Here is a 21,038-nt window from a genome sequence, read left to right as displayed (position 1 = left end):
CAGAGACATAAAGTAATCCTTTATTTTTTTAAATTAATTATTCTTTTTCTGGCATTCATTTTTTTACGAATTTAAAATATGATATGAATAAAGAATGTAAAATTAATGAATTAAATGAATGAATGAAACATGATTGAATAAGACACGATAAACAAATGAATGAATGAATGAATGAACAAAAATGATGTCAGAAAAGATCATTGGATTTTTTTCAAATTATAATTCATAAATTTAGATGAATCTAATGGTTTTTTGTTTGTCTCAACAGGTGTGGAAGGATGCGAAAGGCTGGCTTTAAAGACTGTACCTCCACCGCGAGAAAACCATCCAATAGTTTACAAGGAACCAATTTCCCCCAACATTTCACATTAAAGGCAAACATTGACTGTAAAATGAGCACTTGGATTGTAATTGTCTAATTATCTTAAGTAAAATAAACATTTTGCATTATATTTCAACGTGTGTAGAATGTAATTTTCACCCAGTGTGACTTGGGTATAGGACTATAATTATATATGATATTTGAGATAGCTACTGATCTGTTAACCATCTGATCTAATCTCGAACAGCTATTCACCAACAAAAATTTTTGCTTTTTAGAAAAGGGTGCGTTACAGATAACCTTTGGGTTGTGTACAAATCAACCATTCATCGACTAAAACAAGAAAATGGCTACATCTATATACATCCATAATGTTTCATGTCAATTTACTGTTCAATTACGCCTACTGTACATTCTGTTAGGCGGCCAGATTTTCAACTTGTTAACCAATTTATGATTGCTACAAATAATTAAAAAAAAAGTGTAATGAAACTGTGTGGCTATATTTACAAAAAAATGCACCAAACACCAAATCATATAATGGTATTTTTGGATATTACCTTCTCATATGGTTTTATACTGATTCTGCATAGCCATTATGTTTGTTAATGTTTTAATTACATTCAGCCATCAAGTATTCCTCACAATGAATTATTGGGCTAGGCTATTGAAATTTACAGGAACAACAAAACAAGGAACAATTTACAGTGTTACTGAAAAATTTGATCTTAGTTAAACTGAATATAGAATAGTTAGACTGAAGTAAGAAAGCTACACAAATACAAGACAATATTGCACTACACTAGCCTAATTACAAAACCCAAATGATATAACAGTCACATATTTAACATTAAAGGTAGCGGATAATTCTATTTTAATGAGGTACACTTGACAGAATATAGGGGCAATATGAATTCATGTTCTCCAGTTGAATCTTTACTTTTGTCTGATCCTGGACATGCCCGAGTAATAAAGTCATTTTTCCTCCATGAAGTAGTATGGAAATAAAAAGGTTAAACATTATGGGACTGCTCCATTAAATCCATCTCCTCATGGAGAAATACTTACACTTTGTAAAATGGTTTAAAATAGAACACTTGTATTTAAACCTTGTATTTATGTATAAGGAACATTCACTCCTATTTTATGTCTTCAGTAACTCAGAAATGCCTTGTGACAGGTGGAGGGACAAAATGAAATAGCATTCAACAAAATCTTCTTGTGTTCATATATATTCACGTTATTTGTAATACATGAGATTCAATTTGCACACTTGGCAAGCAATAATATACTCTGCATGGTATAGTCTTGTGCACGTAGGCATTTGAAAATGTAGTAAACAAAGTAGTGTGCACATCTGGATGAGCATCTATTGTGGTTGGAAACTGTCTATCTTGTGATGACGGGCTGCCATAATACTGTAATAGTCCGATACAGGTGGTCCCAGGTGGTCTCTCTGTGTGCGATAACACAAGTACATTCTGTTATTCAGAGTTGCCAGAAAGTGATAAGGCACCAATAATTTTGGCATGCGCCGCACATAATGGTTACGTGTTGGTTCATTGCACATTGAGTCAAGATATAGGCAGCTTTGTTCAAAACAAAAATATGTGTTACAGCAGCCGATGCCTTCATTGGACAATCAATATGGAATTGCTGATCAATAATAAATACAGAAGTTAAGGATTGTCTGCTGTAACAAAAGTACCATTCTATGCCGTCCCACTCCATCCCTGGTCCTGTATACCTGCAGTATAACTGGTAGTGGTATTAAAAAAATAGTGGTATAACTAGCGGTATACAGTAGCAGTATAATTGGTAGACTGGTAGTGACAGATTGGGGAAGAGAGAGGGAATTTCACTCTACTTAATCACGTACTGTGCCTTCTTTAGAAAACTTTGAACACCCCCGCTCCGTCCGAGTTCCCGGCCCGGTGCTTTCTTCTTCCCGGCTGCCCAGTTCATCAACAGTGTCACACCTCAAGGGCAGGAGTGATGGACGTACGATCCTGAGACAAAGCGTATGTCTCTAAAATAGAGCACGGTAGGGACTATGTCATAGGTATGTATCCTATCTATTAAACACACAAAGCTTTAAAAGGAGCCGTTTCCGACAGGCGCAGTTATCACGATCAGGTGTCAGGAATGCGAAAGCCATTCCTCGCGTGACTGTGCGTGTCAGCAGCTACAAGTATAAAAACACCACGCGAGGATGGCTGGGGAGTAAGCAAAGACAACAGCCTCTACAACAGACCAGTAAAGAAGAGAAGACAACGACAAAACAAGCAACTACGACATGCAGCTTCCTATTATTCCTCTCTGCGGTCTCCTCCTGGTCTTAAACCTGCAGCTTTTCAGTACGCTTCCCCTCAACACCGGTCTGAATGACGATGACATTAACCTCTTCAAGGTAAGTCTCTGAAAGGTTGAGCTTGAGAGCAGAGTTCAATGTTTAAGGTGCCTGAAGTGTCATTTGGGGCTTTCGGTTGTGCGGAATCGCAGGCGCTCCTTCGTAGACTGGAGGAATCTGTTACCGAGCGAGTCGCAATCGAAGAAGCCCCGGCGGAAAGGATGGAGGCCGAGGGTGAGGGGGAGCGGCTCCGAACGAGGCTGGATGAGACGGCTATCAGGGAGCTTCTGTCGGCGAGGAACCTGAAGACCGTCCGCAATGATTCAAGCAGGAGGTCGTCCAGCTGCTTTGGGGCAAGGATGGATAGGATTGGGACCATGAGCTCCCTTGGGTGCAACTCGGCTGGCAGATACAGTAAGTTGTTTCGAGGTGATTGCATTAGGATTTCTTTTATTTGGTTGGGTGGGTCTTGGGAGACCCCAAAGAATAGTATTACCCTAACCTCATTTGACTATCATAAAAATCATTCTGACAATTTATTTTTCTTTTTCTTTGCAGACCCGAAAAGAAGATGATGTCTTATGCCCTGCAACCTGCAACCACAGTGACTTCGCTAAAGCATATTTATTATCCATAGGCTATTTATTTAATTGTATTTATTGTTTTAATGTATCTTGGCTTTTTAGTATATTTATTTGTCTCAATGTGGGGTTGTTCTTTATATACCATGGAATGATTCAATAAATGTTTACATCTGCGTATTAACTTCAAATTGTTCCTCAGCAAGTGAGTTTCCATTTTAAAGCTAATTTGTTAAGTTAAAGACTCACATAGGCCACTCTCTCTCTCACAAACCCAAGATTTGAGAACCTTGGACAGCGACAAAGGTTTTGAGCAATTGGAGAAGGCCATCAAAAGCTCCTCCAGGCCTATACCAATTTCTGGCCTCTTGCATCTTCTTATGCCTAAAGCTGAAAAGGATATGTGGCATTTATCTATAGGACTCTGGGTTCTTTGCCTATAGAACGTCTGGGTTATTCTTTCACATCTTATACTGTGCTATATATTCAGGTTGAGTTTGACTACTTTCCTACTTTCTTTGTAAATCTATATGGGGAAATGGGTGTAAAAATTATTGATATATATATATATATATATATATCAGTCACAACATCAAAAACACTGACACGTGAAGTGAATAACATTGCTCATCCGGTTGCAATGGCACTTGTCAAGGGGTGGGATATATTAGGGAGCAAGTGAACAGTCAGTTCTTTAAATTGATGTGTTCGAAACAGGAAAAAAATGGGCAAGTGTAAAGATCTGAGCACTTTGACAAGGGCCAAATTGTGATGGCTAGACGACTGGGTCAGAGCATTGGCAAAATGGCAGGTCTTGTGGTGTGTACCCAGTATGCAGGGGTTAGTACGTACCAAAAGTGGTCCAAGGCAGGACAACCGATGAACCGGCGATGGGGTCATGGGTGCCCATGGGCTCATTGATGCACGTGGGGAGCGTAATCTAGCCCGTCTGGTTTGATCCCACAGAAGAGCTTCTATGTCGCAAATTGCAAATGTTAAAGTTAAAAAAAACTTTAATTCTGGCTTCAATAAAGGTGTCAGAACACAGTGCATCGCAGCTTGCTGCGTATGGGGCTGTGTAGCTGCGGACAGGTCAGAGTGCCCACGATGACCCCTGTCTTCCGCCGAAAGCGCCTACAATGGGCACATGAGCATCAGAACTGGACCATGGGGCAATGGAAGAAGGTGGCCTGGTCTGATGAATCACGTTTTCTTCGACATCATGTCGATGGCCAGGGTTAGGATCCGATCCGATTGAGCATCTGTGTGACGTGATGGAACAACATGCCCGATTCATGGGGGCCCCAACTCCCAACCCACAGGACTTAACAGACTTAACAGACAGAGGACACCTTCAGAGGTTGTGTGGAGTCCATGCCTCAACAAGTCAGAGTTGTTATGGCGGCCCGAGGGGGGGATATACAATATTAGTGGTTATCAGTGGTGGTTTTAATGTTGTGGCTGATCACTGTATGTGTGTGTGGGTGTATATATACATTTATACAGTGTTTTACATGAAACTCTGAAATGAAATGAAATGAAATTACATTTGAAGTCTATCATGAAGTTAAGTCACAAACAATCTATATGTGTTTTAACAGAAGCACATGCCATTGGAGGAAGCCAGATGCTGTAGAGAGATTAATTTTTTTGTGAATCTACTCTCCACACATTGTAACATGTTAACAGGGCACAGTTATGGCATATACTGTACATAAAGACAAAATCTAAGAAGTAACCAAAATATAAAACAAGGAAATAAACTCCATTAAACAAATGAAAATATTAGACTGACAACAAAAATAAACTAAACCACATTTTTTATTCTTTATTGCAGCCTCAATTATTATTGTTTAAAACTTATTATTGAGTGTGAGAGAATTATCTCTCACAGTGAATTGGTCAAAGGTTTGACCACAAAACAGGGAATGAACCATAAAGTAAATGCCAACACCAAAATGTAGCATCTTCCATTATTTGGTCAGCATTACTTGGAATTATGCCATTTATTTAGTAGTAGTATAGTGTCATACGTTATTTGCGCTGTTTTGACCCAAATAATCTCAACAATGATGAAAAAACATAATTTGGTTTCCGGAACATGAAGGACCTGGTGAGGGATCAGGGGTCAGCTTGTGTTGACAGCAATAGGAATTCACCGAAAAGGTCTAAAACAGGCCCAATTCCCCAATAATCTGATAACAAGATGACATCAAATGTTTGGGTTATCTATTGAACAGTAACGTGACTGCTTTTTTGACACAAAGAAGCAGATCAAGCTTATATGTTCCTATAAGAGGAAATCTGATTGGACAATAGTGTATTCCAGTAAAGCCAAACTAACAGTCCATAATGGTCAGTAAAAGTAATGGATCGGAATTGTGCACGGTACTGGCCGACACTTAAAAGTTTAGGACAAAAAATATGTATAAAATGTAAAAAAGCAACATTAACAAGCCATTTAAGTTTTTTTTACCTATACAGGTCCACAGAACAAAATAAAAACCTTAAATTAGAGGACGACAGATCCTACTATGGTATGTTAATGGGTAGAGGACTGTGGACACGGGACTGCTGGCGTGCTGTACAATGCAGTCCATGTAAGAGCTCGGAGCTCAGGAATCGCTCCTCGGAATCACACCGCTGCTCGTCTGCGGTGACACAACGTGACGATACGCAGACACACACACGCCCACACACACCCAAAGGCCACTTACAAGGACATTACAAGGACAATCTTATCGTTTTGGAGGTGTTGGAATGCACTTGAGGCAATCTTCAAAATGATGAGCTGTAAACACCTGACTGTCCCCTTGCCTCTGGCGTCCGTCGGGGTATATAAGAGCCTCACCTCGCTGGCAGGCATTTGTCACAGTGAAATAAGGCGAGTTTCTTTACAAGGACTAAAAGGGAGCCAAAATATGAAGATGGTGGTCCTTGGGGCCCTGCTGGCCCTGCTGTGTCAACTGAGTGCCGTGACCAGCCATGTGCTGGGAAGAGCCTACACCACCAGCGACCTGGTCCAGATCAAGGTGAGAAAGATGTCTCTTTGTTCGTTTTGTAACCTGAGCCACTAGATAGATAGCCAACTAGAAGAAACTACATTTTCCCCAGACAATAAACCTAAAAAATTAACAAAAAACAAATAAATAAATCTAACAATGAACCAGAAAAGTGAACCTTCAGTAAACTATGTCAGCAACGGTTAACTCAGTTACTCAGTTAAAGGAGGCAGTAGCTCAGGAGGTAGAGCGAGCCGTCTAGTGATCAGGAGATTGCCGGCTCCTCCAGGTAGCATACTGAAGCGTCCTTGAGCAAGACACTTTAACCCCTAACTGCTCTCGTTGAGCTGGTGTGTGCCTTGTACAGCTACCACTGCCATCGATGAATGTGTGTGTGGATGGGTGAATGTGAGGCATGTACTATACTGTAAAGCACTTTGAGTCATATGACAAGAAAAGTTACAGTCCTTTAGTAGTCTTTTGACTAAATTATATTTTTGTGGGTACATTTAGGAAACAATATTGTTGTTTCCTGTTTTTTCCATTTGTAAATGAAGTAGTACCTTTTCACTGTCACTGTGCGGTTGACCCAATGTATCTCCAACTTGAGTTACTGTTCGACTCACTACACTAGTACTACTCACTACTACGACGCACAGCTTTTATTACTATGGCTGAAAATATTGATTATAGAATATTTAGAAAGAAATTCTGACTGACGTCAGAAATTGACGTCGGTCTCCAGGATAAAACAGCAGTTGTGTTGTAGTTCGTTGAAAAATTCACGTAGATTTCCCCAAACAATGTTGAGGCAGGTTTGGTTGGGCTGAGTCTATTATTTAATATAATGGCTTAAAAAAGTAATAAAAATCCAATCTATATTACTATTCAATGACCTTCAGCAAGGATAGACAGGAAACTCAGTAGTTGAAAGACATAGAGAGATAGAGCTAAAACTAGGTATTAATATATATAATATTTATATAAAGTACGTTTCAGAAGGATTGAAGGATTGTATTTAGTTATGCAGGCATAGAAAAAAAGATATAATATAAATAGAAATAGAAAATTTGAGCATCAATTTCAGCCCACGCTGTCAATCATAGATTTAATTTTTTTAAATATATAGCTCATACATTTTTTATTATCAGTCTGGAATAAGTGTGAAACCTGAGGACAACCTTTGACACAAGGGCCCAGCGATTAAACCTGCAACCTGCAATTTTTTGTCATCCATTCAAAGTATAATTTTGAGAGTGTAAATCACATTTAAAATTGTACCTTTATTTTACCAAGTTACTCTAGTTGAGATTCAACATCTCTTTTACAAGAGAGAGCTAAAGGCAAGAAAGCAGCAGACGTTACTGAGTACATAAAAACATAACACATAAAAGGCAGGTAAATACAATATAAAACAACATTTACCTTGAAAGAAGTGGAAATATAGTAAATAAAACCATGACACATCAGTTTCATTACAGAGGGTTTTAACCCACTCTTCAAACTCCTGAAGGGTGTTTCAGGGTGTTTTGGAGCTTGTTCCAAACTGATGGCTTTTAATTTTATTTTAATTTTTTGCCAAACTCGTTTCTTAACTTAGGGAACAAAATGCAGCTATTTGACCATAGGCCATAGATGTGACCTTTGTACAAAAAAGCTCCATAGGTAGTTTTGGACTCCACCTAATGTGACTGAATATGTACCTCTGCAGTCCTTGCTGGAACGCTTGGAGGAGACTCTGGCCGAGGCAGCCCAGGAAGAGATGAGCCCAGAGTTGGACTACGAAGGCGGCAACCAGGAGGAGTTGGAGCGAGATCCGATCGGGAGAGGGTGGACACCGAGTCGGGAGGAGGGCCAGCCAGCTGATGGCCACAGCCGGACCCCGAGCCAGAGCCAGAGCCAGAAGAGCCGGCTCCAGGACCTGCTCATGGCCACCAGAAGCAGGGCATTCGGCTGCTTCGGGTCTAGAATGGACCGCAACGGGAACACAAGTGGCCTGGGATGCAACAATGGAAGAGGTAAGGATTAACAGATTTTAATAAGACAACTTTCTTTGGCATTTTTAAAGGGGACCTATTATGCTTCTTTTCAACAAGTTAATGTATGGTCTATGAGGTCCCCAAAACATGTTTTTGAAGTTTTTTGCTGAAAATACCACTCAGATTATGTATTTGAAACCATTGCAACATGCCTCAAAACCATAGTGTTACAAAACTGTCTGTTTTTTGATGGGAGGAGCCACCATCCTGAGGCCTCGAGTTCTGTGAGCCAATGGGGTTTGAGCGCAAGTTCTGGGTTGTGTGAGCAAATGGGGTTTGAGCTTTACTCTGGATTCCATTTGATTTCTCTATAAACTTTCACTGATTTCACCTCATCAGTACACTAAAATCTGTTTTTGAACAAAGTTGAGGCGAGAAATAAGTAATCTAGTCGGTGAATCTTCACTCATATTAGATCTACAAGGCCTCAATTAAAAAGTTAGTTCCCCCTTTGGGTGCTGCAGGCTTGTGGACGACATGGACACCGCAACCCGACGCACCCGGACTCTCGGACGCCGGGATTTTTTGTTTCATGTAAAGGTCGGAAAATAAAATATATAATTAAATACTTCTATGATAAAATACACAATTTTTATTGGTTTTGTTTTTGGTTTTGTTTGAAGAAATGCACAGCGTATCACACGTCACAGCCTACAGTCTATCTACCACATCCTTTAAAAAAATAAAATAAACATTTGTTGAATTACTCAGATGGAGGACGGTTCTAATTAAAATGAAACCCTCAGTGAGGCTGAGTGATGTTATGTGAGCAGTGAAAAAGTGAGTTTTGCATAACAGGTCCCCTTTAATAACATGGTTAAAAAAAAAAGACTTATAGGTGGTACTGCAAACTAGAATATGAATTTTGAGCCGTAAATGGAATTATATGACTGTCCTCTAATCAAACACATCACATCATGGTCATATGATAAACAGCTCTTTACAAATGTGATTACAGTAAATCCATATTAGAAATAGCAAGTGTGACGCACCACGTCGCCACCTAATGGTTGAAATCAGCATAGTGCGTGCAGGAAGGCGATAACGGCACTGTGAAGCCACGCCCTTTCTGAATTGAGACACGCCACCCCACACCAACATATCCAGCCCACTTGTGGTCTAGAGGTGTGGGTGAAATGATTCTTTAACAAAATTCGTTTTTTTAAAAATTATTATTATTTTTTAATTGATCTAAGATTCACTGCAGTCCTCCAACCAAATACGTGCATAGTTAATTGACCCTGACTTTTGTTGTTTTCTCCGGCAGGGTAGGCTAAACAATGGCGAACAGAGGAATAACCTTGAAAAGCAACATCTGAAGATGACCGCCATTACACACCTGCTTTACTTTGTGTCTAGAAAACTTTTTATTTTTTAGGGGCAACAGATGAGATGTGCTTGAAATGCATGTTTTAATGCTTTGAATAACTTCTTACCACTTAGGTAATCTGGTGAATGCTGAGATATCTGAAAGAGACTATGAATTGAAAACATTTTTTTTAGGATGAGAGGGATGAGAAGAGCTTTTTGAAGAGTACTCTGCTAATTTGTACATTTTGAATTTAACACTTCAAAAAAAAATTGATTTCGGCGGTGACAGCAGGCTCACAGAGTCAACATTTAGGGATAACTTAATTTTATAGTTTACATTTAGAAACAAAACAAACCAATGTGATGAGTGAACATAAAATAAAACTTCAAAAATAATACAAATTTTCCGACCCTGACTTTCTTTTGGCCAACAATGTAGAATCAATTTGAAGTAGACTGGCCATACTATTTGACAGATTTATAACTGGTACACTACAACCTCACTCAGGGCTTTACTCCTGAGAAACTTACCACTCTGCTACAGCTTCTCACTTTGCTTAAATGCATTCTAACATGGCAACGGTATAAGCCTTTAAACAAATGTTTACATCTCTTTTCAAAAATGTAAAGCTCACAATATTGTCAGGCAGTCTCTATATGTTATACCAAATTAGGAATGTTCACAAAGTGTGCATTTTATCAGGTTTTTCAGGCTTTGGATACATCCAGGGAAATGTAAGAGACCAGAAACGGGAAGTTGTGCCACTTCCACCTGGCAATCTATTATAGCCAGTGTTATGCTTTTGATGTACTACAGCTATTGCAAAAAGTACTTGTAAATAAAATGAGATGTCATTGTTAATCAAATCATGTTTAAAAAAAAATACTATAAAAAACCTGTGACTCTATCACTAATGTGATTTATCTCCTTTTTCACCCCAAGGACGACAGCAATATACCATAGCCACCTTTATGCTTTGGAAGTCCAGCAGCAATTACAAATATGAGTTCAAAATATAATGTGACATTTCTGTTATTCCATACATGTTGAAATAATACTCTTAATGTGACTGGAAAGTGTGTTCCCCATTTTCAAAAATAAATCTATTCTTTTCAAGTTTTAAATGTTTGCCCCATTGGACTGCATTTAACCACAGTGAGAAGCTGCAGCGGAGTGTGTGGTTGATAAACTTTACTCAAACACTTAAACAAAATAAGAGAGAGATCGAGGAAGCTGAAGTTTGAAAGATAAAGACTTTTATTATCACTTGTGAACAAGTAACATTTAAGCCTGAGTTGGTTTGCAAAGAACTCCGGAGCCTCTACCCAGGCTGGCTTATATGCTCCATTCTACACATCTATCATCCATACGCCATCATATCACACCATACAATCACTCCTTATATGGAAATCTGTCCACTGGACCGCTGCTCTCCCTCTGGCCCTGAGCTTGTGTCTCCACATATGGAACATGTCAACTCTACATATTCCACAGAGCCACTATACTCATTCACCCCTTAACATCTACAATCGTAGCATACTGTATCAGCACTGGGGGAGAGTGGTATCTTCTTTACACAATATTTCCCACACCTATTTGATTCATATAGCGTGTAGGCAAGACAATACTCATATATTACTGTTGAATGTTATAGTAAATTTCTCCCATATATCCCCCTTTGGGGCTTACTAAGTCCCAAAAATCAATCAACATATATTTGTCAATTTACAATCATATTTGTGTACTTGGAGGACAGCTAGATAAATCACCAACATTCACATTTGGTCATCAGAAAAACCTGCTTTTCTTTCTTTAATCAGAATTCACAACCTGTACGTTTATCAGGGCTCACAACCTGTTCTAGGAAAAAAGATTACCAAATGTGTTATACCTTTAAGTGTTTCCATCCCATCAATCAGTTATCCTTTATTACAAAATATGTGATTAGAAAAACACATCATAATATAAAAGTAAAAAACCTTTGGTATAATATTAAAAATATGACACATTATATGATTATAGCAAAGAATAAATGACACTAGAATAAAAACAAAAAAAAAACTTGACCATTCAATTTGTTTCAACATGCATTGATTCATCATGGCCTTTCAAAGCTTTTGTCAGTCCGTATTCCTCATCCCCATCATCATCACTCTGGCTTCCGTCTCCAACATGTTCCTATTCTAACCCTTTTGACTCGACTGTGTCCCTTGACGTGAGGATCATTTGTTTGCTCAGCCTAGACTGATAATTGATAGACTGATATTCCCATAATGAGATCATGGATCTCATTATGGGAATACAACAGCAAAAAATTAAACCCATTTTTATTAGTAGCACCAAGAGTATTATACCTATATTGGTCAACATCATTCCCTATCGTCCCATTTTTTAATCCAGCCATGTAAACCAATCTTTTCCCCCAGTGCTCAATGTGTGCTGTTGGTAATTGCAGCAAACCAATCTTTTCCATAACCTGCGTTGTCTTTGACCTCCTGTCTTAGATCTTTAAGTTTATTCATTGCAAGAGTGAATGATCCATCTGGAGAGGTATTATTTGGGATAAAGGTGCAACACATTTCGCCTATGAGCGAGCACACTCCACCTTTCTCTGCTAAGAGCCAATCTAAAGCTTGCCTATTTTGCCAAACACAGCGCTTGTAGCTTTCAATTGTTCATCTAAGGCGGGTAAAGCATGTCGTGGCAAAATCTGTAATAAAGGCTCGTGAACAAATTTGTTGTTGCGTATATTTATTTTAGAGAAACAGAGTTTCAGTCTTTGCAAAGAGAGGAGAGGGAGAGAGCGAATGGCAGGACGCAGCCTGTGGTCGAGTTCACCCTGACCTGCTGGATGGAAGGAAGAGCAGGCGTATATATGTGGTGTGACATGTAACACCGAAGACACTAAGTCTGGAGCGTATCTTTACGACGTAATCGCCCTATCTGTCTGATATACTGCCTCCTCCAAGTGACGAACTGCTTATGCCCCTCCGGGCTTCGAGGTCATCGCTTTAGACTGTGGGCCTCTGTATGTCCACAAATGCAGGTCACAGGTGTCCCGTTGTTTATGACAACAGGGAATGGGGAGTACTCGCTTGGAATGTGTGCTTTGAAGATAGTGTTTGAATAACATGTTATCATAGAAAAGGGGAAAGTAGGATTTTGCCCATACATTTCCCTCCTTTTGTTTATATTTAAACAACAGTGCAAAAGAAAAACATCTAAAAACCTGGAAAGTATGAATATACTCAAAAGATGGTTAAAACTTAGCAAAACATCCTAACTACCAAAAACAGTCGAAAACACCAAAAATAATCTATCTATCATTTACCACTTATCATTATAAAAAGGGTCCAGATTCTTTCTATGATTACGCGTAAAAACCTGAGGTTAGAATGCCCTGAATAATCGTAATACTAACAGGCTAAATGATGCAACAGTAAGTGCATTAGGTCTAAATAACAGTAATGATGTTTGGTCTTTATTATCAAACTACATTATGTTTAAGTTATCAAACAGGAAAGTACAAGTACTCAAAATCAAACAGACACTAGGCGGCCCGTAAGGTGGTGGATATGGGGGCACCCGGTCGTGACACAGGCGTATCAGTGGCAAGCTCAGCTTTTTCAGATTTCTCACACTTCAAACTCTTATTTTTTCCCATTACCTGACTTCTGGCTCGCGCTTCTGCCTCCTTCGTCCATATCCCCAGACATTGTTTATGGACATCCATTCTGTCTAAATCTTTCACTGACACTTTATTTTTCTTTCTCAATCTCTTTTCTTCCTCCGCAATGCTCTCACCCACTTTCCCCAACTGGTTCAGACTCAAACTTCCCCTCGTGGGAAACCCGCCGTGCGCGACCGATTCTTCCATACATGACATGCATTTGTCCCCATGTTTACTTCTCATTTGCATATTGATTGGAGAACCCCAATCTGGTTTCTCCTTACTCGGCGTGGACCCCATGTTGCACGTGTGCTTTTTTTTTTGTTTTGTTTTGTTTTTAAACCCACGCGACAGTCATTATTTATATGTTAAATATATATTTACGAAACAGAATATGTTTTTCTAAATAGGACTGTAACTTGAGGGTTTCAACCTTGAATAATTCCTTTTTCAAAAACGCGTAATTATAGAAGGAATCTAAACTCCTATTTTCTAGAGGACTTTAACCTCGTTTAATTATAGAAGGACTTTAACCTCTGCAGATTATCCAAAAGTTCTCTATTTTATAAATAGACACAACTTCAGAATTTTGTTCAAAATCACAATCGATCCATGAGTATTTTACCGTGTACTGGAGGAGTTTTGAACGTGTAGATCCCGCGGAGACGGCCGGGTCCAACAGCAGACGGTCCCCCCATCCTTCAAGCAGTTGGGTAAGAGGCAGGACTCTAGGTCTAATTTTTGCTGTCCTGGATGATCAGTCACTGTCTGCGGCTGGTCCGACGGTTGTCCGGGGATCCCACTTCTGACATCAAGTGTTGTCAGAAGTCCCTCCTAGCGGAAGGACCATGATAAGTGGTCATCTGTATCATTAATAAACCTTTGTTGATTGTAATAGATGTAATTGATCCATTCTGTGTTTTTGGACACTCCTATGGCTAGTATTATTGTTTCAAATCCTGCTGCTACTTCATTTCGTGCTTGATCTTTTGGGGTATACCTCTAGGTTGTCCTATTTTATCAATTTCACACTCTTGTCTGGTTCATATGCTCTTTTTCGCCTTTTTAGCTCATTGGTTTCTAAGTTACCATCAACCCCATCTAATGAGGGTAATAACACAATTTCTGTAACCACTTGTACTCTTGCACATCTACCTCTCCATAGTTTAGATAGTACGGGACGAAGAATCCTATTACTGCAGATCCAAAATTGGTCTGCCACCACTTTATCCTGAGTTTGATATACACTATCACCCCACAGGGATGACACGAGTGACTTCTCATTTACATTTACATTTAGTCATTTAGCAGACGCTTTTATCCAAAGCGACTTACAATTGTTCAAACAGCGACGGACGCAGCCATCAGGAGCAATTAGGGGTTAAGTGTCTTGCTCAAGGACACTACAGCATGCTAGCAGGAGGAGCCTGGGATCAAACCTGCAACCTTTAGATCACTAGACCACCAGCCCTACCGCCTGAGCTACCATCCCCTTCTCCTGGTTCTTCTCACGCTCTTCCCTCGTCCTTGGCTGGGTGGCTTTGGTGCAGTGGTTGAGGTGGTACCAGGTGGTGCTCCCTTCCACCTGGATGGCTGTTGGTGTTGCACTGGTCACTCGGTATGATCCCTCTCTCCTGGGCTCGTTCCACCGTGTCCTAAAGACCGTTAGGTACACGTGGTCACAGGGCTTCACCCCCCTTGGTGGGTCATCTCCTGGCTCTGGAACTCTGTCTTTCTCCTGTTGGAATATACGCTTGTGTATGGCAGTTAGTTGTTTAATATATTCCCTTATTTCCAATTGCAATTGTTCCAACGGAGATCCCTTATGGGGTCCTCTAATGTTAGGTGCAGGCATGGGTCGACCCGTGAGCATTTCATGCGGTATTAAATGTGTCATTCTGTTAGCTTGCATGCGATAACTCATTAGTGCTAGTGGGAGTGCATCTACCCAATTCAACTTAGCACTTGCACAAATTTTGTTTATTTTTGTCTTGAGTGTCCCATTCACTCTTTCCACCATCCCCTGTGACTGAGGATGGTACACACAACCCAACCTTTGTTTGACATGCAGCTGCTGTATGACTTGTGTTACTGTTTTTTGAATAAACGCCAAGCCATTGTCTGAGCTTATTTCTGTCAAAATTCCGAACCTTGGCATGACGTCTCTAGTCAGAAATTTGATTACAGTGGCCACACTTTGATCTTTTGATGGGACTGCCTCTACCCATCTGCTAAATCTGTCTTACACTAACATGTCATTTCCATTAATCATGTCCACATAGTCTAAGACCAGATGTCTAAATAGTCCCTCAGGTGTGGGAATGTGTCCCAATGGAGTAGTAATTGTTTCCCTTACATTATTTTTTGCACAGACCTCACATTCATTCATTTGATTATCATCCATTGTTTGCAGGTATGGTGACCAAAAACCTTGTTTTCTGATTATTTTCACTACTTCCCCCCTTGGGCAATGGTAAAAACCATGCGCATTAGTGACAAGCAAACCCAACAACGCTGTTGGTGCTAACAACATCCTATCATGAGTTCTCCATAACCCTGTGGGGGTGCGCACAGCACCCCTTTTCAGCCACATGATATGCTCATAAACTCCAGCTTGTTCCTGCATGCGGACAACATCTTCTTCAGTAGGCGAGGCCTCAGGCATGGTCAATACTGCCTGGACTGTCCCACTACTGCTGGAGGCTACCATGGCAGCCTCATCTGCAGCATTGTTACCTTTTATGACATGGCCATTTCCTTTCCTGTGTGCCTGACATTAGATTATTGCTATTTGTTTAGACAATAGCAATGCCGACATTAGTTCCACAATCTGATCACAAGGCAGTATGGGGGACCCATCTGTTTTCTTAAATCCCCTAATTTTCCATACCACTCCGAACAAATGACATTTGCCATGTGCATACGCAGAATCTGTGTATATATTCACTGTTTTACCTGTTCCTTCTTGACAGGCAGCTGTAAGAGCTCTCAACTCTGCTACATGTGCTGAACATGGCTGTTTACAATGAGAACTTTCAATAACAGCAAAAGTTTTGTCTGGGTTCTGTCTTACCACTGCAAACCCTGCATGGTTACCCAAATTATCTTTGTAGCAAGATCTATCCACAAACAGCTCTTCCTCTGCCCCAATTATTGGTGTTGACAATAGATCTGGCCTCAGTTTGGTATATGTCAGAGAGTCAGCTACACAATCATGTGGCGCTCCTTCAAAATCATGTGGTATTTTTTCTGCTGGATTTGCTGTGGAACACCTTCTTATTGTAACATCTGGAAATGTAAGTAACGTCAAATATTCCAACAACCTTGAGTTTGTCAATACAAATTTCCCTTGTTCATTTTTTTCAGTGACTTTGTGATGCGTAAAAATAGTTACTGGGTATCCCATCGTAATGGTCGAGGGCTTGTCATAATAGCATAATACTGTACCGCAGCTAATCCCTGGTAACAGGGCGGAGAGCCTTGCGCTACTGCATCTAACTTGGAGCTGTAGTATGCTATATGTTGTTTTCGCCTCCCACTACATGATTCTTGCATTAACACCGCTGATGCATACCCCTGACTCCTATTTGCTACATACAATAGGAATGGTTTTGTGTAGTCTGGAGTTGCTAACCCACTTGCTCCCTGCATCTCTTGTTTGATGCCTTTGAATGCTGCCAATGCATCTGCATTCCACCTTAGCTGGGCTTGCAGGTTAGTTGTTCCTGCGGCCTTCATAATCTCTCCTAGCGATGCGGTTTTAAGGGCATAGTCCTCTATCCAATCTGAACTGAACCCTGTCATCCCCAGGAATGTCATCATTTATCGTACTATCCCTGGCTTAGGTGCTTTACTAATCCCTTCCAACTGGCTGGGTGCTATTGTTTTTGTTTGATGTGCTACCAGCCTCCCTAAATATTCTACTTCTGTCCGGCAGTACTGCAATTTTTTCTGTGAAACCTTGTGTCCCCCCCATTGCCAATTTGTTTAATACAGGCATGGAATCCTCATGACATTGCTCCAATGTGGGAGAGCATATCACAAGATCATCCACGTACTGTATCAGTGTCCCATGTAACACCAGCTCTTCCAAATCATTTTTCAGTACCTGGTTAAACACATGGAGAATGTTTAAATCCCTGTGGCATTATTGTATATGTGTATTGTTTACCTTGATACGTGAACACAAACTGATGTCTGCTTTCTTCTGCAAGAGGCACACTGAAAAATGCCCCACATAAGTCAATCACTGTGAAATATTTAGCATCAGGAGGAACATTGGTTAGCAGTGTGTGTGGATTTGGAACTTCTGCCTGCATGTCTTCTACAACGTCATTTACGGCTCTTAGATCATGTACTAAACGCCATTTTTGTTTGTCTGCTTTTAGTACTGGAAGCAGAGGAGTGTTACAGTCCCTTTTTGTTTCTATCAATACACCCACCGTTATTAGACCTTCTATAGTAGGGGCCATTCCTATCTCAGCTTGGGTTTCATGTAGTACTGTTTCTGCCATGGTAGTTTAGCATTTGGTCTGGTTTGGATTCTTACTTGGTTAGCCGAATGCACCAATCCTACATCAGTGTCAAACTTTGACCATACCTGTTCAGGTACTCTGGCTGCCATCTCTGTCTCTATCTTCATCTGCCTATCATTGTGTGGCTTTCCTGTTGCCATTGGTTCCTGTTGTTTCTGGACCACTTCCACTTCTTGTCAAACCCCTGTCATGTGTGTATAACACAAAATTCTTAAATACTTTCCGCAACATGACTGGAGAATTAATGGGTTATCTCTTCCCTCCCTCTTCCCTTGTTTTTCATAGAACATCATTGCCCCCAAGTGTTTAGCTTCAAAACCCTTGTTTATCAATAGAGTTGTCACAACCGGGGCTAGGAGGGACCCAAACGCACAACACAGAGCGACGGCAGGCAAACGAAGGATGTTTATTAGCCCACATGGTGGAGCTGGCCGGGGGGACCCGGTCAGGTAGTAATGGAGCAGGGCTGGGCAGAGATGATGATGACCGGGAGGAGGGGTCCAGGATCCGGGTGGAGAGACGGGGAACCGGGCTGGATGGAGAGGGACGGACAGCCTTGGTTGACGAGCGGAGACAAGCAGGTAAACCGGGCTGGATGGAGAGGGACGGACAGACTGGGTCAACGAGAGGAGACAAGCAAATAAGGGGAAGACGAAAAACAAAGCGACATAAACTAGGGACTTGAAACCAGCACTAGGAGCTAGAAACTTGGAACTAGGAATGGAGCCAATAGCTGTACAACTTGGGTAAGTTAGTTGACGGTCTGGCAATGAGTGACTGGGAAGCTGGAGAATAAATACTGTGTGGAGTGATGCAGGGAATTCATCCCAGGTGTGTGCAATTGGCTCAAGGGGGGAGCTGCAGATGGGGCAAGAGTGGCCGCCCGCCCCTCTATGGACGCCCCTTGGCGGACATCTGGAACTGAAAGGGCGAGTCCGATTGAAATCCCGGATGAGGGAGGCATCCAGGATATGTCTCCGGGGGACCCAGGAGAGTCCCTACGGACCGTACCCCTCCCAGTCCACGAGGTACTGGAGGCCCCTCCCCCGGCGCTGCACGCCCAGCAGGCTCTGCATGTGTGTAGGCCGGGTGACCGTCGGTAGTGCAGGGGGATGGTGGGGCCTTGGCGGGGAGGGAGAGAGGGCTGGAAACCACCGGCTTAAGCAGGGACACATGAAAGGTGGGGTGGACACGGAGGGAGGGCGGGAGGGAGACGGAGGCGTACGGCACAGGGGTTGATGATTGACACAATGGGGACGGGACCAACATACCGGGGAGCGAGTTTTCAGGAGTCCACATTGAGGAGCAAGTCCTTTGTGGAGAGCCATACCATCTGTGGCATATGTGGGTGCAGGCGCACGGTGCTGGTTTGCCTGCCGCTGGGACCTGGCGGAGGCCTGGAGTAGCGCAGAGCGGGCCCTCCCCCACGTCCTCCGGCAGCGACAGATGTGGGCCTGAACGGAGGGTACAGCGATCTCAACATCCTGGGCACGGAGCAGCGGGGGTTGGTAGCCTGGAGAGCATTGGAAGGGTGACAGGTCGGAGGAGGCGTTGACCAGGGTGTTGTGGGCGTATTCAGCCCATGGCAGCTGGTCGCTCCTGGTTTGCCCGCTCCGTCTGGCTGTTGGTCTGAGGGGGGAAACCGGAGGACAGGCGGTTAGGGGGTCAGGTACCTGGGTCGGGCTGGTGTTCCAGCGCTTGGTTGGACAAGGGACTCGATCTCCCAGGTGAGCGTGGCGGCAAGGCACAGGGGTGGAAGGATGGGTTCTGGATTCCCTGTCTTCTCCTCTAGCGCAAACACACGGTACAGTGCGTCAGGCTTGGTATTCTTGGTGCCTGGGTGGTAGGATAGAGAGAAGTTATACCAGCTGAAGAACAACGCCCACCTGGCTTGCCGGGAATGAACCAATTCGCAGTCCGGATATAGGCCAGGTTCTTATGATCAGTCCAGACAACGAGGGGGTGGTTTGCTCCCTCAAGCCAGTGGCGCCACTCCTCCAGGGCTAGTTTGACGGCCAGGAGTTCCCGGTTGCCCACGTCATAATTGCGCTTGGGTGGGGTGAGCCTGCGGGAGAGAAAGGCACAGGGGTGGAGCTTACTGTCGGTTGGAGAGCGCTGAGACAGTACCGCTCCTACCCCCGTGTCCGAAGTGTCCACCTCTACCATGAACTGGAGGTTGGCGTCGGGCTGGGTTAAGACTGGGGCCGACGAAAAGCGGCTTCTGAGGTCGAGGAATGCGGCCTTGGCCATTGGGGTCCATTTGAAGCCTACTGCAGTGGAGGTAAGGGCTGAGAGGGGAGTGGCGATATGGCTGAAGTTTCGGATGAAGCGCCGGTAGAAGTTTGCAAACCCGATGAAGCGTTGGAGTTGCTTCCCATTGGCTGGGGTTGGCCACTCCATCATGGCGGCCACCTTCTTGGGGTCCATCCCCAGCCTCCCTCGGTCAATGATGAATCCTAGGGAGGAAACGGACGGAACATGGAAGACACTCTACTTGGCCTTAACGAACAGACGACTCTCCAGGAGCCCCTGCAGCACCAGGGGTACGTGTTTTACACGGTCGGAGAGGGATTTGAAAAAAATCAAGATCTCGTCGAGGTACACAAAGATAAACTAGTTGAGCATGTCCTGGAGGACATCGTTAATTAGGGCCTGGGAGACCACTGGGGCATTTGACAGACCGAAAGGCATTACCAGATAGTGTCCGAGCGGGGTGTTGAATGCAGTCTTCCATTCGTCCCCTTTGCGGATGCCGACCAGGTGGTAAGCGTTGCGGAGGTCGAGTTTGGAGAAGTAGGTGGCAACCCGGATGGGGACGAAGATTGAGTCCATCAGGGGCAGGGGGTACTTGTTCTTGATTGTGATGTCGTTGAGTCCCCTGAAGTCAATGCAGGGACGGAGGGTCTTGTCCTTCTTGGCGACGAAGAAGAACCCTGCGCCCAGCGGAGACGATGAGGGGCGAATGATCCCGGCAGCGAGAGAGTCGCGGATGTTGGTCTCCATGGCCTCCTGTTCGGGCCGGGAGACATTATACAGGCGACTGCAAGGGAAGGGGGCGCCTGGCAGGAGGTTGGGCGCGCTATCCCTACCACCTCATCGTAGGGGTGATGAGGTGGTAGGGATAGTGCGCCCTGCTTGCTGAAAACAGGGACCAGGTCCAGACACTGTGAAGGAAACGAGAACAGGTCGGGTCTCATGGGGTCCCCCGGCGGCGTGTCCGGCAGCGG

At 42.8% G+C, this 21,038-nt stretch overlaps 3 protein-coding genes across 3 annotated transcripts in view; all 3 read left to right on the top strand.

The window, feature by feature from the left end:
* nppal (natriuretic peptide A-like) overlaps window positions 1–778 on the top strand; it is a gene marked incomplete at its 5' end in the record, with an annotated part of 1,801 nt that extends 1,023 nt beyond the window's left edge. The window contains 2 exons of the mRNA XM_080015355.1: window positions 1–12; window positions 269–778. The exon at window positions 1–12 is cut by the window's left edge and continues 38 nt beyond it. The remainder of the gene's footprint in view (window positions 13–268) is intronic.
* Window positions 779–2,618: 1,840 nt separating this feature from the next.
* On the top strand, window positions 2,619–3,247 carry nppb (natriuretic peptide B; the record flags this gene model as incomplete). Its single annotated transcript, XM_080015354.1, has 3 exons — window positions 2,619–2,732; window positions 2,825–3,086; window positions 3,231–3,247. 3 exons carry the CDS (start codon window positions 2,619–2,621, stop codon window positions 3,245–3,247), a joined length of 393 nt encoding a protein of 130 aa, XP_079871480.1.
* A 2,933-nt stretch (window positions 3,248–6,180) lies between these two features.
* On the top strand, window positions 6,181–19,346 carry nppa (natriuretic peptide A; the record flags this gene model as incomplete). Its single annotated transcript, XM_080015353.1, has 3 exons — window positions 6,181–6,285; window positions 7,967–8,273; window positions 19,252–19,346. The coding sequence occupies 3 exons, from the start codon at window positions 6,181–6,183 to the stop codon at window positions 19,344–19,346; spliced, it is 507 nt and encodes a 168-aa protein (XP_079871479.1).
* Between the last annotated feature and the right edge of the window lie 1,692 nt (window positions 19,347–21,038).

Source organism: Zeus faber (genome assembly GCF_960531495.2).
Source record: "Zeus faber genome assembly, chromosome: 15".
In the NCBI taxonomy this organism is placed as follows: domain Eukaryota; kingdom Metazoa; phylum Chordata; class Actinopteri; order Zeiformes; family Zeidae; genus Zeus; species Zeus faber.
The sequence above is the reverse complement of the archived record's forward strand: the minus strand, read 5'-3'. Positions and strand labels throughout refer to the sequence as shown.